We start from the raw sequence: 20,818 nt of genomic DNA, 5'->3' as shown, positions 1-20,818 counted from the left end.
GACTGTTTTCCCTGGAGCGTCGGAGGCTGAGGGGTGACCTTATAGAGGTTTGCAAAATTATGAGGGACATGGATTGGGTAAATAGGCAAAGTCTTTTCCCTAGGAGGTCGGGGAGTCCAGAACTAGAGGGTATAGGTTTAGGGTGAGAGCGGAAAGATATAAAAGAGACCTACGAGGCAACTTTTTCATGCAGAGGGTGGTATGTGTATGGAATGAGCTGCCAGAGAAAGTGGTGGAGGCTGGTACAGTTGCAATATTTAAGAGGCAGTTGGATGGGTATATGAATAGGAAGGTTTGGAGGGATATGGGCCGGGTGCTGGCAGGTGAGACTTGATTGGATTGGAGTATCTGGTTGGCATGGACAAGTTGGACTGAAGGGTCTGTTTCTATGCTGTACATCTCTATGGCTCTACATTGGACTGAAGGGTCTGTGTCCGTGCTATACATCTCAATGACTATATCGCGATTCTTCCTTTACAAAGGCACATTTGATGAAGACCCGGGCAACATTTTTTTCCTCATGACAGCTACCCCAAAGCTGCATGCAGAGGGGCAAAAGTCAAGACATAAAGGAATTTATCTGATAAGAAGGGCCTTTGTCAGCCTGAAACTTTTTGGTCTTATGATATAAAGGGTTATCCTTTGCCAAATGTTGCAAACTGGCACATTGAGGTCCAGCAACATGCTGAGGAATGACTAAAATTTGGGGCAGCCAAAACTGAGGCACAATTGGGAAAGGTCACTGTCTAGGGTTTTAAAACCATTTCACACCAAGGTGCTAAAATTTGTAGAATCCCTTAAATTGTATGTCTGAAATTGAATACTCCTGATTTTACAATGTACATTCCAAGTGTTTTGAAGTATCCCTGAACAGAACATTGTGCAGGGAGAAAAGTTTTTCTATTGCGCTTTCAATGATTTTCAATTTGAAACGTATTGTACTCCGGCAGGTAATATGCCTTGACACGAAATACACATTAAAATGATTACATTCACATTGAAACACCGAACAGTTGGGTGTGCTGTCTGAAGCCAAATTTTTACAGTTTCTGTAATTTTCAAGTCTAGAAGTTTTGCAACGTACTTCTACAAATTTTAGGAACGAATCAGATTATTGGAAAACACCGACCAGCCATTTACAGACAGACTCTCACCTCAATAATGAAGGGTGGGAATGGAAACACACAATCTACACCATATTGCAGACCAAAAAAGAAACATGCACCCCGACCCCTCCAAATCGCAGCATCCCACAAAAAAATACACAGCGTTAATATTTGGAAACCTAACGAGAAGATTGCGAACAAAAGTCAGAGTGCGGTGGACGTGAAAATTTTCTTCTTTGACACTGATAAGACAATCCATTAGCTCTGAGCCCGCCTTGTCCGAAACATTTCCGGGTGGAGGAGGGGAAAGGGCAGCTCCTGATATTTGATTGGTTACTTGGTCTGTTCATCAAGATGCGTGCTGTGTCGTTTGCCATTTTCAATTGGTTTCTATTATTGTTCGTCAAGTGACGTCCAGCCTGACCGTTGCCACACGGCCTCATCCCATTTCCTCCAGTCTCGCGATCCTAGCCTGTACCGTTGGAGGCGCCGAATTTGAAATTTTGAATGCAGTTGGGCGCAGTTCGAGATCGTGGAGGCAGCAGCACGAGAAGAGCTTGAGGAAGCAGGTTGTTTGACACGGGCTGATTTGGCTGGCGTGTCACTCGGAAAGCATGGACCCGTTCACTGAGGTAAGGGGCTCCGTGTCCCCCGTGTCAGGAGGCTAGGTTGTCGAAACGGGGAGTTTCGGCGGTTGCAATTCAGGGGAGAACGAGACCATGAGTAGTGTGTGCAAGTTGTCCAGGTCACCCTAATCATGTCAGATCTGTTATTCATCGAGGTTCAGCTGTTGCTGCTGTACCCTGCTCCCTGATCTTCCAAGGCTCAGCATCCAAAGAGCGACTTTCCGTCATAACTCGCTGCACGTTGTTTCCACGCTGCCACTTGTGTTTTTGGTTACGTGTAAAAAATTACGGGCGAGGACTCTCTCCACACCCCCCACCCCCCAAATTTTCTGATGAGGGGTCAAGAGTCCTAAAACGTTAACACAGTTGAAATTAATAAACGCTGAGTTGCTGAGTTTTATTTCCAGCATTTTTTTGTTAAATCAAAATTGTTATCTTTGAATTATGCAGGATGGTATCCTTTACCCTCTCAAAAGGAATTTGTCCTATGAACCAAACAGTAAAAGCAAACTTTCTCTTGGTTTTAAGATAAACCAGTAAGCCCAGTGGGCGAGACAGTTATGTCAACTCAATTTTGTTTTCGTTAATTTTGCTTCAACTTTCTCCCCTATTCCCTTGTTTTGAAAGGCTTTCAGAATGATACGTGGCACATTTCAGAATTATGTGATACCTGCTCGCTCTGTTATAACGCGCGTTTCGTCAACAAGAAACCAATGTAACGCGATTGACGAATTGGCATTGTTTCTACAGTACGAAACGCGATTCCAACACCAACACTTCAAGCACTGTTTCTAAAGCGCGATTTTCTATAACGCGGGGTTGTACAAGAACAAACCATCGTGTCATAGGAGAACTGATTTTCGTATGTCGTATCAGAGGGAGTGATTATTGCTTGGCAACGTTGCTCCTTTGTAACTTGGACGAGTGAGTTGCCTTTGATGATTAGCTGTACCAGTAATCAGAACTGAACACCCTTAATCCTGTTTTTCTCTTATCGCAGATGCTGACTGAGCTGCCAGTTTCTAACATTTGCTGTAATTGTTCTGAACTTCCTTATTTGTTATTCTTCTAAACCTCCTCTATTTGAAATGCTACTTGAGTTTATACGTAATCTGTTTGGAATGCTTTCCACTGAGTTCACATTCTTCCAACTCCAATCTGTGCCCGCCTTTTTATAATGCAGAAAAGAAATAAGGAACTATTCAGATAAAATCAGTAGGAATAGAGTACCTTTATGAATGCGTGACTATTTCTAATTAGGACTTGGAGACAACATCTTTTAATTCTGTAAACTAAAAGTATTAATTTGTTTAAAGCTTCATAGAAATGAAAAAAAAAACTTAAACTTGACTTTGCAACTGATCAGCTGATGTGCTGTATAGTAAGTAGCTGCTTGTGAAATTGTCATAATTTCCTTACATGGATAGAGGGTAAATATGGGATCACAATTTGGTTTATACTTTGGGGAGAAAGTGAGGTCTGCAGATGCTGGAGATCAAAGTTGAAACTTTATTGCTGGAACAGCACAGCAGGTCAGGCAGCATCCAGGGAACAGGAGATTCGACGTTTCGGGCACAGGCCCTTCTTCAGGAATGAGCAGAGAGTGTTCAGCAGGAGAAGATAAAAGGTAGGGAGGAGGGACTTGGAGGAGGGGCGTTGGAAATGTGATAGGTGGAAAGAGGTCAAGGTGAGGGTGATAGGTCGGAGTAGGATGGAGGCGGAGAGGTCAAGAAGAAGACTGCAGGTCAGGAAGGCGGTGCCGGGCTGGAGGGATCCGGCTGAGACAAGGTGGGGGGAGGGGGGATGAAGAAACTGGTGAAGTCCAAGTTCATCCCCTGTGGTTGGAGGGTTCCCAGTCGGAAGATAAGACGCTCCTCCTCCGACCGTCGGGTTGTTGTGGTTTGGCGGTGGATGAGTCCAATGACCTGCATATCCTCGGTGGAGTGGGAGGGGGAGTTGAAATGCTGTGCTACAGGTTGGTTGGGTTGGTTCGTCCGGGTGGCCCAGAGGTGCTCTCTGAATCGCTCCGCAAGTAGGCGGCCTGTCTCCCCAATATAGAGGAGGCCACACCGGCTGCAGCGGATGCAGTAGATGATGTGGGTGGAGGTGCAGGTGAATCTGTGGCGGATATGGAAGTTTCCTTTGGGGCCTTGCAGAGAAGTGAGGGGGGAGGTGTGGGCGCAAGTGTTGCACCTCCTGCGGTTGCAAGGGAAGGTGCCGGGAGTGGAGGTTGGGTCGGTGGGGGGTGTGGATCTGACAAGGGAGTCGCGGAGGGAGTGGTCTCTACGGAAAGCTGATAGGGGAGGGGAGGGAAATATATCCTTGGTGCTGGGGTCTGTTTGGAGGTGGCGGAAGTGACGGCGGATGATGCGCCGTTACAGTTTCTAACATTTGCTGTAATTGTTCTGAACTTCCTTATTTGTTATTCTTCTAAACCTCCTCTATTTGAAATGCTACTTGAGTTTATACGTAATCTGTTTGGAATGCTTTCCACTGAGTTCACATTCCTCCAACTCCAATCTGTGCCCGCCTTTTTATAATGCAGAAAAGAAATAAGGAACTATTCAGATAAAATCAGTAGGAATAGAGTACCTTTATGAATGCGTGACTATTTCTAATTAGGACTTGGAGACAACATCTTTTAATTCCGTAAACTAAAAGTATTAATTTGTTTAAAGCTTCATAGAAATGAAAAAAAACTTAAACTTGACTTTGCAACTGATCAGCTGATGTGCTGTATAGTAAGTAGCTGCTTGTGAAATTGTCATAATTTCCTTACATGGATAGAGGGTAAATATGGGATCACAATTTGGTTTATACTTTGGATCAAACAGAAACTTCAGTAATGCCTTGTGTCTGTGTATGACTGAGATCTTATCCAGAAGAGGTAATTTGAAACAAAAAAAATTATTGAGGCTATTTTACATTACAATTTTTAACTGACTTACTGATACTGTAGGAAAGAGAAGCTAGTTTGAACATAAACAGTTTATTTGATTGCCAATCTGATAGCATATCAGTTTTTAATTTACTGCTAGACATGTGGCATGTATTAGAGCAATTAAAAACTAAAATACAGATATCTGAAAAGGTAGAAAAGTGCTTCAATCAATTTTGACAATAGACATTTGACTCTACTCTGGCTATATTTACTCTTCCAAATGTTTTCTAAACAAAATAGAAAAAGCAAATCAGCCATAGTATTTTCAGTTAAATTTTTTGTTTCCTTTATTTATTTTATTTGTACAACAATGATTTGCAATACAACAACCATTTTATTAATTGGCAGCTATGGGAAAAGGAGTGTACAGGTTGATCAAATATTTCATTTTGAGCAAGAGGTTCACATAATCAATGCAAAAACATACATGGCATAATAAAAATGTAATGCAGGGGTATGCACATCACTGTTTTAATGAAACATTTTTTTCAATTAAATGCTAACCCTACAGCAATTCTTTCAACTTGAGTTTACTGTATGTAGCAATAAAATCTACAATTCTGATGTAAAGCAACAAATTAAAACCTTGTTTGCTATGCATTTATGTTAGCACATCTAAACAATTGGTCTCAAAGTTTGTAATGTTTTAAACTTAAACACCTAGAAACATGTGAAGTTTCTCATCTGTAGCTGTATCTACAGTGAAACTTAATTTTGAGGAACAGTTAAGAAAATGTACCTGTCATTTTGACTACGTTGTGGCAGGACATATAAATATATGTTTGGCTCATTACTACTGAAGAAAAAATATTTTTGTTGGAGGTAGAGCTTTCTGCTGAAATCATAAAATGTTCCACTTTAAGTCTTCATAATTTTCAAATTTTGTGTGATGTAAAGGAGAAGCAAAACTGACAAGTTTCCTCAAAATTAGAATGGGGGAAACAGAACCAGTTTGCAACTTTAAACTAATAACTATTTTCCTCTTGAGAGTCGTGTTCCAGTATTTGTTTCGAGGCTTAGTGCTTTGGTACCAGTGGTTAGATTACCAGGCTGTTACTAGTGGGGTACAATAAGGGTCAAGGCTTGAGTTCCAGCTATTCACAAGCTATTATCAATAGTTTGGATGCTGGGACCAAGTACTTCCAAGTTTGCAGATGACATGCAACTAAGTGGGAATGTATATTGCAAGGATAAACCAGAGGTTTCAAGAGGATTTCAACAGCCTGTGTGAGTGATGGGACACATGGAAGATGGAATATGAATATGAATACATGTGAGGTCATCCGTTGATGACAACCTGAGGTGCAGGTTATTTCTTAAATGATAAGGGACTGGAAAGTGATCATGTCTAAAAGGACTTGAACATCCTTCTTCTTAAATTACTGAAAGGTAATATACAATGCAGTAAACAATTAGAAAGCTTAAAACTATGTTGTCTTTGATAGCAAGAGGATTTGAGTACAGAGCAAAGTTATTTTGCTTCAGTAATGCTATAGAATGTTGTTGTGAATGCTTCTCATGTATCGCATACATTTTTGGCTCTCGATGTTTTGAAGTCATGGGCAGGGTAATAGCACCTCCTAACTGACTGCAGTGGTGCAAGAAAGCAACTCACCACCACTTTCCCAAGGGTAATTGGGGATGGTCAATAATCAGTCTCAGCAGCGATACTTACATTCTGGGAATGAATATTTTAAAAAGGTAAATGCAGAAAGGATGTTTCTCTAACTTTGAGTCTGCAGTAAAAAGGGGAAACCATTTAGGCCTGAGGTGAGGAGGGATTTCTTCACTCAGATGATGGTGAATCATTGGAATTATCTAACCGGAGTGCAGTGGAAGCTCTGATCAATAAATTTCAAGACTAAGATCAATGGAATTCTAGTTAGAAATGACATCAAGGGATATGGGGATAATTTGGGAAAATAGTATTGAAGTAGGTGATCAGCCACAATCTTGAATGGCTGAGCAGGTTTGAGGGCTGAATGGCCCAGTCCTGCTTCTTTATTGCTGTCTATAAAGAAAAGTTGCCTAGGTGTTAACTATGAATTATCTCCTTTTTAACTTCAGATTACTCCTGCCACTTGTAACCCAGTGATAAACAGCTCAAAATACTTTCCACGGGTACAACCCAATTGAGAAAAAACAAAAATGTACTTGAAAAACATACAACAATCATAAGAAAAGTATGGACGTTTTACATGCCTTTTGCAGTATTGAATTCTTGATGAAACTTATTTGTGGTTTTATACACAACACTTTTAAAAAAAGTAATAATTTAACAAGTATTTGGGAGAAAAATATATAACGTAATATCTGTCCTGGAATGCTATATATCCATTCCTGCAGAATGATCATTATTATTCTTTCATCTCCCTGCCTCTGTTGAATATTTTTAATCTAAACTTAACTCTAAAAACCAAGAACCCTTTAACTCTAGTAGATTAAATATATTACTTTTTAATCTACCCTGAATTTAGATTGAGACCTGACCATATGTTATATCAAAGCATATCTTATTTCCTATTATTTCCATCCCTTGCTATTTCTTGTAAACTGGCTGTTGATAGCACTGTAAAGTTTTTGTTTCCTGAGAGTTTCATTGTCCAGATGTACAGAATAGATATACTTTCTGATAAGTAAATATGTTAGGCTTTGAGAAATACCTCTGGTCAGTGTTTTTGCAATTATAGGACTGTATCTAGCAGGGTTTTCCCCTTGTCTTAGACCAGGCCATTACTGGATACTTTTGTACAGAAATATTTTACTACTTTACATGTATATATTCTATAAGCTTCTTGTAAACCATTCAATAGGTTTAATTTTATTTCCACTACACAAATTTAGTACTAATTTATCTGCTCCTCATCAAATTTTATTCTTGTTTCCCTTCCAAAAATGTACATGGTTCAATGAGTGCTGGTTGTGCTCAACCGCTGTTTTCTATTCAATCTTTGTTTCAATGAATTCTAGCTGAAGCTGTTCTGGCTTCACCTGAAATCTACGATTTCTATGTAAGTCCAGCAGATAGAGGGGGAGCATTTGTTCATTTTAACGTTTTTTAATTAACAAAATGGCATTGAGCCCAATTATAACGATCATCCTGCCATACTTAGACTGCTTTTACAGTCAGGGGTCAGACTTGTAGTCCACATGGTTTACCTATATTTTGGCTTTCCTGATTATGTTGTAATATCAGTGAGTTGTAATTTTTATAATTGGTTTTCACTTTCCTCTTTCTGTTCAAACTTTTTGGGTAAAGAATCAGTAATTTCATTTCAAAACATCTTGTATTTCCAGTAATAGTAACTTTGATATATAATTGTGAATTAAAGGCCACCTAAAAACTAAGATACTACTTCAATCTTTAAGAGACAGGAGACACTGCTGCAAATGAAACATTTCAATTCATACATCTCTGTCGCCCAGTAGTTTGAATTGATGGGGCAGTGCATCAGTTACTCCAATAGAATTTGAACTTTGAGTCACATGCCAAATTGTGCATATTTGAGAAATGAGATTCAGCTGCTTTAACGAAATATTCTGCTGCAGTGCTGATTAGTAGACTTGGTATGTGTTTCAAGATATACAAATTCTATGAAGGCAGCTGATTGTTAACTGCCAAATTGCACAGTTGGAAAGTTTCAAATATCAGCTTGGACGTTTCAGAAGTGTTTTTACCTATACTTTGTACCTTTTGAGAATATAAGAGTCATTAATAAAGGATTAGTAACTAGTTACAGGTTCATGAAAAGCATCTTTACTCCAATATTGCAGACAATGTGGAGCTTGCTAACACTGGAAATGACTAAGCGAATTAAAAAAGTACGTGAGGGAGAAAATAATAGGATATGTTGATAAAATGCTCAGAAACGGTAACATTCAACTAACTAATTTAACGAGCCTCTCTGACTATTTTTCTTTGCTGACAAGTTCGTCATTAGATTCTTGGGATTGCCGTCTGTTGATCCTGAAGTTAATTTTTACCTTGAGCTGGTCTTCTATAATTTTCCAAATTTCATTTAGGACACGAAAACAATTTTAGTACGTGAAGAGTTTCAAATATAACAGGTTGTCGTCAAATAGATTCTAAGCCAGTTAGATGATATACCTTTTAAGATGGTCATGTGATATTATGACAACTAACATTACCACTACCTCTGCCTCCCTACCTGTATACCGTAGTGCCACTGGACTGGTAATCTAGTGCTTCTGAGCACATGGATTAGAATCCACCTTGGCAAATGGTGAAATTTGAATTCAATAAAAAGCTAGCCTATTGATGACTGTGAAATCATTATTGTTTGTTGTAAATATCCATCAGTCTGACTAATGTTGCTTAGTGAAGGAATAAATCAACTGCTATTATCTGGTCTGGACTGCATATGAATCCAGATCTACTGTTCAGGAAAAGGGAAACCGAAATCTATTATGTAAAAAATGTTGCTAATAGTCTACATTGAACCTTGTACTGTGATCTCAGGGAGCTTTAAAGCCATGCTTTAAGAGCCTTCCAATTAGTCTGCCAAGCTCAGGCCTCAGTACCTGAAATATCACCTGTTTTTTTAAAATTATCCAACTGAAATTCAAGTTTGCTGATGTATGCAATCCTGGGTTTCTTAGATAGTTGTTTCATGACCAGAGGAAGAGTAGGACTCTAGGCTGAATTGGCAGTCTTTCTCAGACCCTCATCTGTGGTTTTAAAAAAAAAGTTGCTAGATGGTAAGAAGCCTATGTTTTGCAAGAAAGAAAACTACTGGGCCCAGCTCTCTGAGGAAGTGATCAATTAGTCACCTCTGGGCAGCTGTGACTCTCTTGAAATGGTATTTAATGTCTTTTGGATTAATCAAAACTACCTGACTGCCTGTGCATGTGTGGATGGAGGAGCAAAGCAACACCTCCACATTTTGTGTATTGTTAATAAACACCATATTTGCTCCTTTTTGCTGTGGGTTCATTTTCAGAAATTGGAACTCAAAAACTTGGTTTTGGTGAGCACCTTTTTGGTTTGCCTTTCATGGGATTTTAAAGAAAGGAAAAGGTGTAAATCAAACAATATCTTGTTGTCTTGGGCTTAAATGGAGAAAAGTAACCATAATTTAAATTCACCTCCACTCCAAGTTTCAGTAAGATCCTGGATGATCTTCTATTTCAAGTCCCTGAACCTACTCTATCACCACTATTTGTCTTTTTTTTAATCTATCATTCTGTTAAAAGTATGTTCAGTAAACATCCATGTCCTCCTGAGTGGCAAATAACAAATGCTGCCAAGTACTGTTTTTATGTCTTATTTTGAACTTTACTATTATCCTTTCCATATCCCTCATTTTATTACTATAATTTGAGATGTAAATTGGTAAGTGATTTGATTTGACTTTATTTTCAGCATTTTTAATCTAGCAGAATTTTTCTAGTTTTGCTCTAAATTCAGAGACAGAATGTTTTATTTTCTGCAATAAAACGTCTTGTGATAAAGCAAAATTGCTTTTATGAATACAAGTTGATGTGCGTTAGCAGATCGACAGGAGCTGGAAGTTCTGGATGATATCCTTCATTGGACCGTGCATGTATCCATTGTTGCCACTTAGCCTTTTTGTTGTTTTGGTGCCAACATGATACAATAAAAACAACATTGAAGGCAGGCAGATATGCTTTTGTATTTCAAAAGCAAATACTTTATATATTGGAAATTTAAACTTTAAAAGCAAAATATGCAGGAACTATTCAGTTTCTTAGAGATCTGTGGCATGATAATATAGCTTGATGACCTTTTCATCTGAGATTACTTTTCACTTATTTTCACAGCATATAACTACTTGTAATATAAATAACATCGATAATGAAATTACTATATTTTTGGAGAATTTACTAATACTCACCAAGCTATAGTAAATAAGTGACTTGACCAATGATGTGATTTTATACTTGTAATTCCTGATGTGCTTGAAAATCGTTTTTCAAACCCATATTCATGCTTTAGCCTAGCACATCTTGACTTTAGAAATAATGCAGTTTTTGTGCTTCACTTGTCTTTCCTCAATAAAAGCTTATTGTTTTAATTGAATGAAGTGATGCAATTTTTTGCTCAGTGTTTACATTATGTAATCTGTGATTTTTATACAAGACTGTGGACAATACCAAGAATTGTTACCTATTCTAGAAATTACTTGAGCGAACTCGGGCTCGGCGAGAGAATCTGCAGAAGAAGATGGCTGAGAGGCCCACAGCAGCTGCTCGACAAATTGTAAAAAGATCCAGGGAACCTTTGTCTGAGGCTAGCAATCAACCATTGGAAGTTACTGAGGAAGGTAAAAGATTTCTTACTGTGTTTGCTTATGACCAAAAAATGTTCTATAGTACCCAAGTGAATAGAAACAGTAATCTTCTATTATGAAGAAGCAATAATATTTTTTATTGAGCTAGGTGTCCCACATACCTGGTGTTTGTGAACGCTTATCTAGCCATATATCTAAAATTTAAAATCTAAACTAAAACGTGATATTTGAAGATGCTTTCCATATTATATGCATGCCTTTGCCTAAACTGCTGAAAGATGTCTTAATTTTAATGCATTTGAATTGAGGTGATATTAATCTCCACCTGATATTTATATATGTAATTATGAAAATGTTGATTTAAAATTGAAGTTGTGATGTGTGAAGGAAGGCAAACACAGAATGACATTTAACCTGAGATGGTATTCAGGCTTACTAAAGGGCTGACCATTTAATCTTAAAAGGACTAATTTTACCTAAATAAAGGAACAATTAAACACATTGGGGTAGAGTTCCAGCAAAATTGGTCTATTCAGCACAAAGTTGGCTGAGCCAGCTCAAAACATCATTAAGTTAAGTAGAATAGGAAGGCATTAGAGGGCAAAATGCTGGCAACTGGGGTTAGGTCACATTTGGGATGTCTGTTCAGTGCAAATTACTCTATAAATTATGCCGATAACTCTTGTGTTCAAGCTTCTGCGATCTTTGCTGTTTCATGGCATAGTAGATCTGACCAATTATCCATGTCATCATTGAATTTCCACCATTTCTGCAGATGAAAGGTTACATTTTTAAGAACCTGTTGAATTGAGGCACCATCAGAAGTAGCTCGGCTCTTACAGATTTTCCATCTTGACAATTAGTTATAAACCTGTGAATGGTTGTGTAGTTTTTAAATCATTTTTGATGATATTAACTGTGGCTACTCACAGGTTGAGTACTGCACACTAATCAATTAATTTTTAATAATAAATTATTTCTTTAGGGTGTAGCTTTGCTTGCTGAGCTGTAGGCTTGATATCCAGACGTTTCATTACCTGGCTAGGTAACATCATCAGTGAAGTGAAGCTGTTGTCTCCTGCTTTTTATTTATATGGTTGTCCTGGATGGGGTTCCTGGGGTTTGTGGTGATGTCATTTCCTGAAAGTTTTCTGAGGGGTTGATAGATGGTATCTAGATCTATGTGTTTGTTTATGGCGTTGTGGTTGGAGTGCCAGGCCTCTAGGAATTCTCTGGCATGTCTTTGCTTAGCCCGTCCCAGGATAGATGTGTTGTCCCAGTCGAATTGGTGGGTTTTTTCATCCGTGTGTAGGGCTACGAGGGAGAGAGGGTTGTGTCTTTTTGTAGCTAGCTGGTGTTCGTGTATCCTGGTGGCTAACTTTCTTCCTGTTTGTCCTACGTAGTGTTTGTAGCAGTCCTTGCATGGAATTTTGTAGATGACGTTGGTTTTGTCCATGGGTTGTACTGGGTCTTTTAAGTTTGTTAGTTTTTGTTTGAGAGTGTTGGTGGGTTTGTGTGCTACTAGGATTCCGAGGGGTCTTAGTAGTCTGGCTGTCATTTCTGAAACATCTTTGATTATGGTAAGGTGGTTAGGGTTTCTGGCTGTGTTTGTTCTTCTTGTCGTGGTTTGTTCTTGAGGAATCTGCGGACTGTATTTTTTGAGTATCCGTTCTTCTCGAATACGTTGTATAGGTGGTTTTCCTCTGTTTTCCGAAGTTCGTCTGTGCTGTAGTGTGTGGTGGCTCGTTGGAATAGTGTTCTGATACAGCTTCATTTATGTGTGCTGGGATGGTTGCTGATGTAGTTAAGCATTTGGTCAGTATTTGTCGGTTTTCTGTATATGCAGGTTTGTAGTTCTCCGTTGTCCTTTCTTTCGACTGTGGCGTCCAGGAATGCGAGTTTGTTGTCGGTTTCTTCCTACCTTATGCCTGTGAGGGTGGTGTTTATGATGATAAATGTCTCTTCTATTTTGTTTCGTTTTGTGATGACAAAGGTATCATCTATGGGGCGGACCCAGATTTTTGGTTTGATGGTTGGTAGGGCTGTTTGTTCAAGTCTCTGCATTACCGCTTCTGCTATGAATCCTGATAGCGGAGAACCCATGGGTGTGCCATTGGATTGTTTGTAGATTGTTGTTGAAGGTGAAGTGGGTGGTGAGGCACAGGTCCACTAGCTTCATGATTTTATTTTAATGAAAATATTAAGCTACAATCTAATTAAGGCACTAGTATAATGATTACACCCAAGTGTAATTGAGGCAGGCTGTTCAATGATACTTCGCTAGGGAATAAGAGGTACGTTGTAAAGGAGGGCTGTTGACGTGCAGTGATACTGTTCCCTGCTGCTGAGCAAGAAGACCTGGATTCAAGAGTCACCCACTCTAGAAATATGTCTTAACATATCTGGACAAAATGCTTAAAATATCTTGGTGGAACACTTTAATTTAGGGCTGTTGAGGTGCATTAATTAGATAATGTCTCTACCTCTGGGCCAGAAGGCCTGGCTTCAAATTCCAGAGGTATGTGATATCATGACTGAACAGGTTGGTTAAAAATATAATGTTGAGCATGCAAGACAAGTAAGAAGCAAAGTAAGATTTTTTTTAAAAATTGTAAATGAATTAATAAGCACATCGGAAATGATTTAGTGAGAAAATAACCTCCATAAATCCTGTAAGAAAAAAGTGAATGGTGTTTTAAGATACATGCAAGAATATGTCACAGGGTGATGTCTAGCCACCGAGGTGAGGTATAACATATGAAGATAGTCACTGATAAGAATCTTCAAAGATATAAACATTCTGGATATTTCACAAGAAAAGACCTGAAAACATTTGTGGGTGGCACAGTGGTTAGCATTGATGCCTTGTAGCGCCAGAGACCCGGGTTCAATTCCTGCCTCAGGCGACTGTGTGGAGTTTGCACATTCTCCCCGTGTCTGCGTGGGTTTCCTCCGGGTGCTCCGGTTTCCTCCCACAGTCCAAAAATGTGTAGGTTAGGTGAATTGGCCATGCTAAATTGCCCGTAGTGTTAGGTGAAGGGGTAAATGTAGGGGAATGGGTCTGGGTGGGTTGCGCTTGGGCAGGTCGGTCCATACTGTAAGTAATCTAATCTAATACCCTCCTCAAATAACAATGATGTTGATCCAACTGAGAAGGAAGCTTGAAAGAGCTAAGAATAGAAGGTTTTTTTTAAATGTCACAGATTACTTAAGGAAATTGATGTATTAATGGCAAATTGAGGCATTTGGTAAGCTACCAATGTTGGGGAAAATAGGTTTTTGTAGTACCTTTTTTATTAAACAGGATGATGAATGAGCCACTAGTAATTTTAAGGACTGTTAGTTTTATTTTACTTCCATCTTAAGTAATCAAACTGGTTTTGAGTCATAAACCTAAAGGTTAACAATACAAGTATAACTTGGTGGATAGTATCCAAGATTAGTTCAGAAGGGAAAAGGTCCCCTCTGAACAAGTTCCATCACAGCTTTGATATAGTAGTGAGCTGTGGTAGCTGTGATATTGTACTTAGACTTCGAAACATATTTTTCCAGGTTCTAAATGAAAGATGACTACTTGAGGCTAATGCAATGGGTTATTGGAGTACATACTTTGTGTTGATTAGAAATCAAATGACAAGTAAAGAACAGTTTGCACTCGCTGCAGTAGTTGAGTCGGTGGAAGGAAAGTTGCAGGAGTCCTAGGGTTTAGTTTTGAACCACTACTGTTGCCAGTTTATATTGGACTTAGAAACCCAAGGCAATGTGATCATCAAAACTCCTAATTGTGATTTTGGATTTAACAATACAACCTATTGTACCACATGCAGATGTATCGGCTAAAATTATGCCTCTAAAGCTCTGAGCTAATTGACTGAATGATCTGCTTGTCTTTATTTCCATTCTTAAGTGGAAATTCTGATGTGCTGGATGCTCAGTGGCATAACATGTTGATGCAGTGTACTGCAGCATAGTAGAATGTACATTTCATTTAAATACACTATTTAACTAAATGTCTAACCATTGATTAACTTTTTCTGATATTTTCAGATAAAATGAATCAGTGGTTAAATATTAGATTTAAATATGATGTTTTCAAGAAATATCAGAAGAATAGAGATTTCTGGAGCAAAAAGTTGGAAGAGTTTAAAGCGATAAAAAGGCAGAACAGAATGGATAGAAGTAAACTGTTTCCAGTCCATGATGTATCAAGAGTGAGACACCATGGCTATAACATTAAATGTATTATATTTAGAACAGAAAATAGGAACAATTTTCTTTGAACCAAGAGTTATCAGGATGTGGAATTCACTTTAAAGGTCAATGTCAATGCTTAATGATCCAAATTGGACAGATGAGTGAAGGTGCATGTGTTAAAGGAAAATGGAATCAGGATAGGTGACACTGGTTACAGCAGTATGATGGCATGGAGGGTAAAGTGGACAGCTCTCCCACAGGGTGAGACAATCCTTTGGGCAAATTTGAAGGTGGGAGAAGGCAGTCTAGTAAAGTAGTTTAGGGAGAGAATCCTAGAAGGAAAAGTCACAAAAACAAGATTGGCCTTTGGATGAAAAGCAGGAATCAAGCATGTTTTTGAGCACTGAGTTCAATTGAGGCATTCAGGAGATCTCTGATTATGATTATTTTGATTTTTTTAAAGTGCAAGAGTTTGGCAATAAAGCAGGAGATTGGCACTAGGAAATGGTGCTTAGTTAACCCGTTTTTGCAGGCAAAATGGGCCAAATAGCACCTTTATGGGCTGTAATCTAATCTTGTGATTAAAAGTTAACTCAATTTTAAATATATATCCTCTCCTCTTGTTCCATTTCCCAATTGATGGTATTTATTCTCCTTTAAGTGGCAGAGTTCTTCACTTTTTTAATTTTGTTTTTTTTAAATGTAGTAAAAGTGTCAACCAAGCCTTCTCCATCCAAACGACGCTGTTCAGATAAAATGGAAACTCCGATCCCTGAGGCAGAGAATGAAGAGCTGGGAATTCCTCTTGTACAACATTCTCCTAGTCAACCTGTTGCATTAATTGGGGTTCAGAACCAGCAAAGTGTGAATCAGAATACACTTCCAGTATCCTCTGTGAAGAATCGAATGCAAGCATTGGTCGAACAACGACTCCAATGGGACAGTTATGGTATGGCCTAATTATACTTTATATTTCACATATATTTCAATGTGATTTACTTTTTTGGAGAACAACTATCCCTTTCTGAATATTCCAGCAATAAGTGGCATGTTATCAACTTCAGTGTTGCACATCATCTTCTGGCTGCCTCACTTATTAAAACAAAATATAGAAATAATTATAGACCAGTGAGCCTTACTTCTGTTGGAGGGAAGGTTTTGGAAAGGATTATAAGAGAGGATTTATAATCACCAAGCAAGCAACAATATGATTTCAGATAATCAACATGGTTTTGTCAAGGGCAGGTCATGTCTCTCAAACTTCATTGAATTTTTTGAGAAGGTGACCAAGCATGTAGATGAGGGTAGGCCAGTTGATGTGGTATATGTGGACTTTTCAGTAAAGCTTTTGATATGGTTCCACATGGTAGGCTGTTGGAGAAAATGCAGAGGCATGGGATTGAGAGTGATTTTAGCAGTTTGGATTAGAAACTGGCTTTCTGAGGGAAGGCAGGGAGTGGTGGTTGATGGAAAATATTCAGCCTGGAGTCCGGTTACTAGTGGTATGCCACAAGGATCTGTTTTGGGACCACTGCTGTTTGTCATTTTTATAAATGACTTTGACGCAGGCATTGGTGGATGGATTAGTAAATTTGCAGATGATACTAAAGTCGGTGGAGTATTGGACAGTTTGGAAGAATGTTACAGGTTGCAGGGGGACTTGGATAAACTGCAGAATTGGGCTGAGAGGTGGCGACTGGAGTTCAATGCATCTAAATGTGAGGTGATGCACTTTGGGAAGGATAACAAGAAGGCAGAGTGCCTCACAACACACTTCACATTCAACAACCAGATATACGAACAAATCAACGGAACACCCATGGGATCACCAATCTCGGGACTCATAGCAGAGGCAGTTATGCAAAGGTTAGAACAAACAGTCCTACCACAAATTCAACCCAAACTCTAGGTCAGATATGTCGATGACACGTTTGTAATCATTAAAAAGACGGAAATAGAAAAAACACACCGGATCATCAACGCCACACTCACAGGAATCCGATTCACGAAAGAAGAAGAAAAGGATAGCCAACTCCCATTCCTAGACGTGATGGTACAGAGAACACCGAACGGAGAATTCACTACAAGGATATACAGGAAAGCCACGCACACAGACCAAGTCCTAAACTATGAAAGTAACCACCCCAACACACACAAACGAAGCTGCATCAGGACACTATTCAAAAGGGCCACAACACACTGCAGTACACCAGAACTGCAAAAAGAAGAAGAGGAACACCTATACAAGGTATTCACCAAAAACGGATACCCGCGCAACTTCATCAACAGATGCCTAAGAGAAAGACCACGGAACGAGGACATACCACAACCAAAAGGACTTGCCACACTACCATACATCAGGAGCATCTCCGAACTGACAGCCAGACTACTGCGACCCCTAGGACTCATAACGACACACAAACCAACAGCCACGCTCAGACAGCAACTCACCAGAACGAAGGACCCGATACCCAACATGAGCAAAACTAATGTAGTGTACAAAATACCATGCAAGGACTGCACAAAACACTATATAGGACAAACAGGAAGACAGCTAACAATCCGCATACATGAACATCAACTAGCCACGAAACGACACGACCAGCTATCCTTAGTAGCCACACACGCAGACAACAAGCAACATGAATTCGACTGGGACAACACTACCATTATAGGGCAAGCCAGACAGAGAACAGCCAGGGAATTCCTAGAGGCATGGCATTCATCCACAAACTCCATCAACAAACACATCGACCTGGACCCAATATACCAACCACTACAGCGGACAGCTGAAACTGACAACCGGAAGCGGCAGGGACAGACCACTATAAACACCGGAGGAAACATCAAAGAAGCGCTTTGCAGGAGGCTCCCAAGATGATGTCGCCTCGCCAGGGGATGAAACGTTTGCAACAAAAACTTCCAGCTCGGCGAACAGAACCACAACAACGAGCACCCGAGCTACAAATCTTCGCACAAACTTTGAGGAAGGCAGAGTACTGAGTCAATGGAAAGATTCTTGGTCGTGTGAATGTGCAGAGGGATCTGGGAGTCCATGTACATAGATCCCTGAAAGTTGCCACCCAGGTTGATAGTGCTGTTAAGAAGCCATAAGATGTGTTAGTTTTCACTGGTAGAGGGATTGAGTTCCGGAGGTGCAATATCATGCTGCAAATATACAAAACGCTTGTGCGGCTGCACTTGAAATATTGTGTACAGTTCTGGTCACCATATTTCAGGAAGGATGTGGAAGCATTGGAAAAGGTGCAGAAGAGATTTCCCAGGATGTTGCCTAGGCTGGAGGAAAGGTCTTATGAGGAAAGGCTGAGAGACTTGGGTCTGTTCTCATTGGAAAGAAGAAGGCTAAGAGGGGATTTGATAGAGACATACAAGATGACCAGAGGATTAGATAGGGTTGACAGTAAAAGGCTTTTTCCTAGGATGATGTCAGCTTATACGAGGGACATAACTATAAATTGAGAGGTGATAGATTTAAGACCGATGTCAGAGACAGGTTCTTTACTCAGGGAGTTGTAAGGGCGTGGAATGCCCTACCTGCCAATGTAGTTAACTCAGCTACATTATGGAGAATTTAACAATACTTGGATAAGCACATGGACGATAGGATAGTGTAGGTGGATGAGCTGAGAATAGTTCACAGGTCGACGCAACATTGAGGGCCGAAGGGCCTGTTCTGCGCTGTATTGTTCTATGTTCTAAAATATCACATTATCTCCTCATGAGGCTCATTGGGAGAGAAGACTAAAACTTTGCTCAAATAATTTGTCTCTCCCTTCTGCCCCCTATTGAGTGTTAGCAATATGGGGGACATTTGACGAGGCAGGAGGGCGGGGACCTTGCTAATTTTCTGCCATTCCCCCCCCGATTAATTCCATGGTGGATGATCAATGGACATTTGTCCCTTCCAGTTATCAGTTAAGGCCTTTAAGTGGGAAATTAATGGTAGTATTAATCCAGTGAATGATGAGTCATGACATGGTCTTATAATGAACTGTGATAAGTATGGGTAAGGGAGCTGTTGAGAGTGACATTGTTGACTCCTCTTCCTTACAATCCCCAACACTTAACCTCTTTTCTCTGTCACTTGCATCTAGCCTTGGATCCAGCTATAATCCTTGGCTTTCAGTGAATGTCATATCTGCAGCAGTCACCGCTTCACCGTGACACTGCTTTCAATAGAGTTGCCAGCCTCTGCCCTTATTTGACCCTCGGGTCCTTGATGTGTAAAAAGGCTGCACTCTGGCTTGTCAAGTGCCTGAGTGGAAGGAGATGACATGGGTTTTTGCCAGTTGGTAGCCAATGTCCTTATCTCCTCAACAAGATTTTTCCAGTCATTTCCCAAAGGAGCAGGTCCTCTTGCAGGAAGAGAGCTTGGAGAGTTGGGTGGGGGGGAGAGATAGAGAGAGAGAGAAATCCAGCACCAAGGGATGAAGGCACTCCAATGTTGAGCAATAAAAATCAAGATAATGCACAACTCTAACATTGACCAGCAGCAATGCTCTGTAAGGTCATGGAAGGTCATTGTATTATTCTGATCGCTATCCTTTCTCTCAAAGAAATAAACCAAAGAAGTCAATGGATTGCTTAATATCAAAAATAAAGTCAATTGCTTTCCTTTAAAACTCTATTAGCCAGACTGCGCTGTTCATATTTCAAGCTCTTAAGGGAATTGAAAAGAGAATGCTTAATATTTCACAAGCTTTTGTATAGTTAAAGAACTTGCCTGTTGGTGTGACTTGGTCATGTTTGAATGAAGGGGAAAAAAAAAACTTGCATTGAAAATGTACTTTCCGTGACCTTAGGACATCACAATGCATTTTATTAGCTGAAATATTCTTTTGTGGTTTAGTCTAAATAGAAATGTAGGAAATGAGAATTTGCATACAACAAGGTACTATAACTAATAGAAATCTTTTTCAACATTAGTTGAGGGATAAGTTTTGAGTGCATTATCAGAATAATTCCTTTTCCTTTATTTTGAAATAGTCACACTGGATGTTTTACATCCATTGTGGACTGGAAAGGATGTTTGTTTATTGTCTTATGAAAAACAGGACCTCTGACTGTCCTTCAATTAGGTCTTGTGACACAGTGTTAGTGTCCCTACCTCTGATCCAGAAGCTCCATGTTCATATCCTACTTAATGACCACAGAAGGTGTCATAATGTGGCAAATGGGTTAATTTTCAATTCTTCCATTTCCTCCAATATGCTTATGGTAGGTCTTAAAAGGAAAAAGTCCCGATCATCCGGAATGGTGTAGTAACTGCAGTGGAAAGTTTCCATGTTAAAAGATCACACATTTTCTTTATTCTAAGCAACTGGCAAGTGCGATTTCATCACTTCACTGATATGCTAACCCTGGAAGATGCATTCAAGATTTTGAAATAGGGCCGTCCATAAAGACTTCCGTACTTATAATTTATGTAATTGAAGGATTATTGGTTCAAAATATGCATCTTAAACTCTACAAATATGAGAACAAGAAAATTGATGAAAGTTTATGATTTGAGTGAAACTGCATAACTGTTTATTGTGAAAGATACACAAGTGACAAATGATTCCAAAGCAAAGGTATGACCCAGCCTTATTTTCAAAGATAGTAATTATTGATTTTTGACAGCAGAGGGCAGTGTCCATAATTGCAACTATGAACTGA

At 39.4% G+C, this 20,818-nt stretch overlaps 1 protein-coding gene across 5 annotated transcripts in view; it reads left to right on the top strand.

Moving 5' to 3' along the window:
* Window positions 1–1,585: 1,585 nt before the first annotated feature.
* The window catches only part of anln (anillin, actin binding protein), a 105,488-nt gene continuing 86,255 nt past the window's right edge, over window positions 1,586–20,818 (top strand). For 2 of the 5 annotated variants that reach the window (XM_087978598.1, XM_087978594.1), the window contains exons 1-3: window positions 1,586–1,738; window positions 10,831–10,978; window positions 15,846–16,088. In XM_087978598.1, coding sequence (XP_087834724.1) covers window positions 1,721–1,738; window positions 10,831–10,978; window positions 15,846–16,088 — 409 coding nt within the window. In that variant the 5' untranslated portion in view covers window positions 1,586–1,720. Of the gene's footprint in view, window positions 1,739–3,033; window positions 3,114–3,269; window positions 3,360–4,328; window positions 4,474–10,830; window positions 10,979–15,845; window positions 16,089–20,818 lie in introns of those variants that run through there. The other 3 variants (XM_087978596.1, XM_087978597.1, XM_087978595.1) reach the window with 3 other exon arrangements.

This window comes from Chiloscyllium plagiosum, unplaced genomic scaffold (assembly GCF_037043375.1).
Source record: "Chiloscyllium plagiosum isolate Xiang-an unplaced genomic scaffold, Cpla_swu_hap1 HiC_scaffold_34, whole genome shotgun sequence".
NCBI lineage: Eukaryota > Metazoa > Chordata > Chondrichthyes > Orectolobiformes > Hemiscylliidae > Chiloscyllium > Chiloscyllium plagiosum.
The sequence above is the reverse complement of the archived record's forward strand: the minus strand, read 5'-3'. Positions and strand labels throughout refer to the sequence as shown.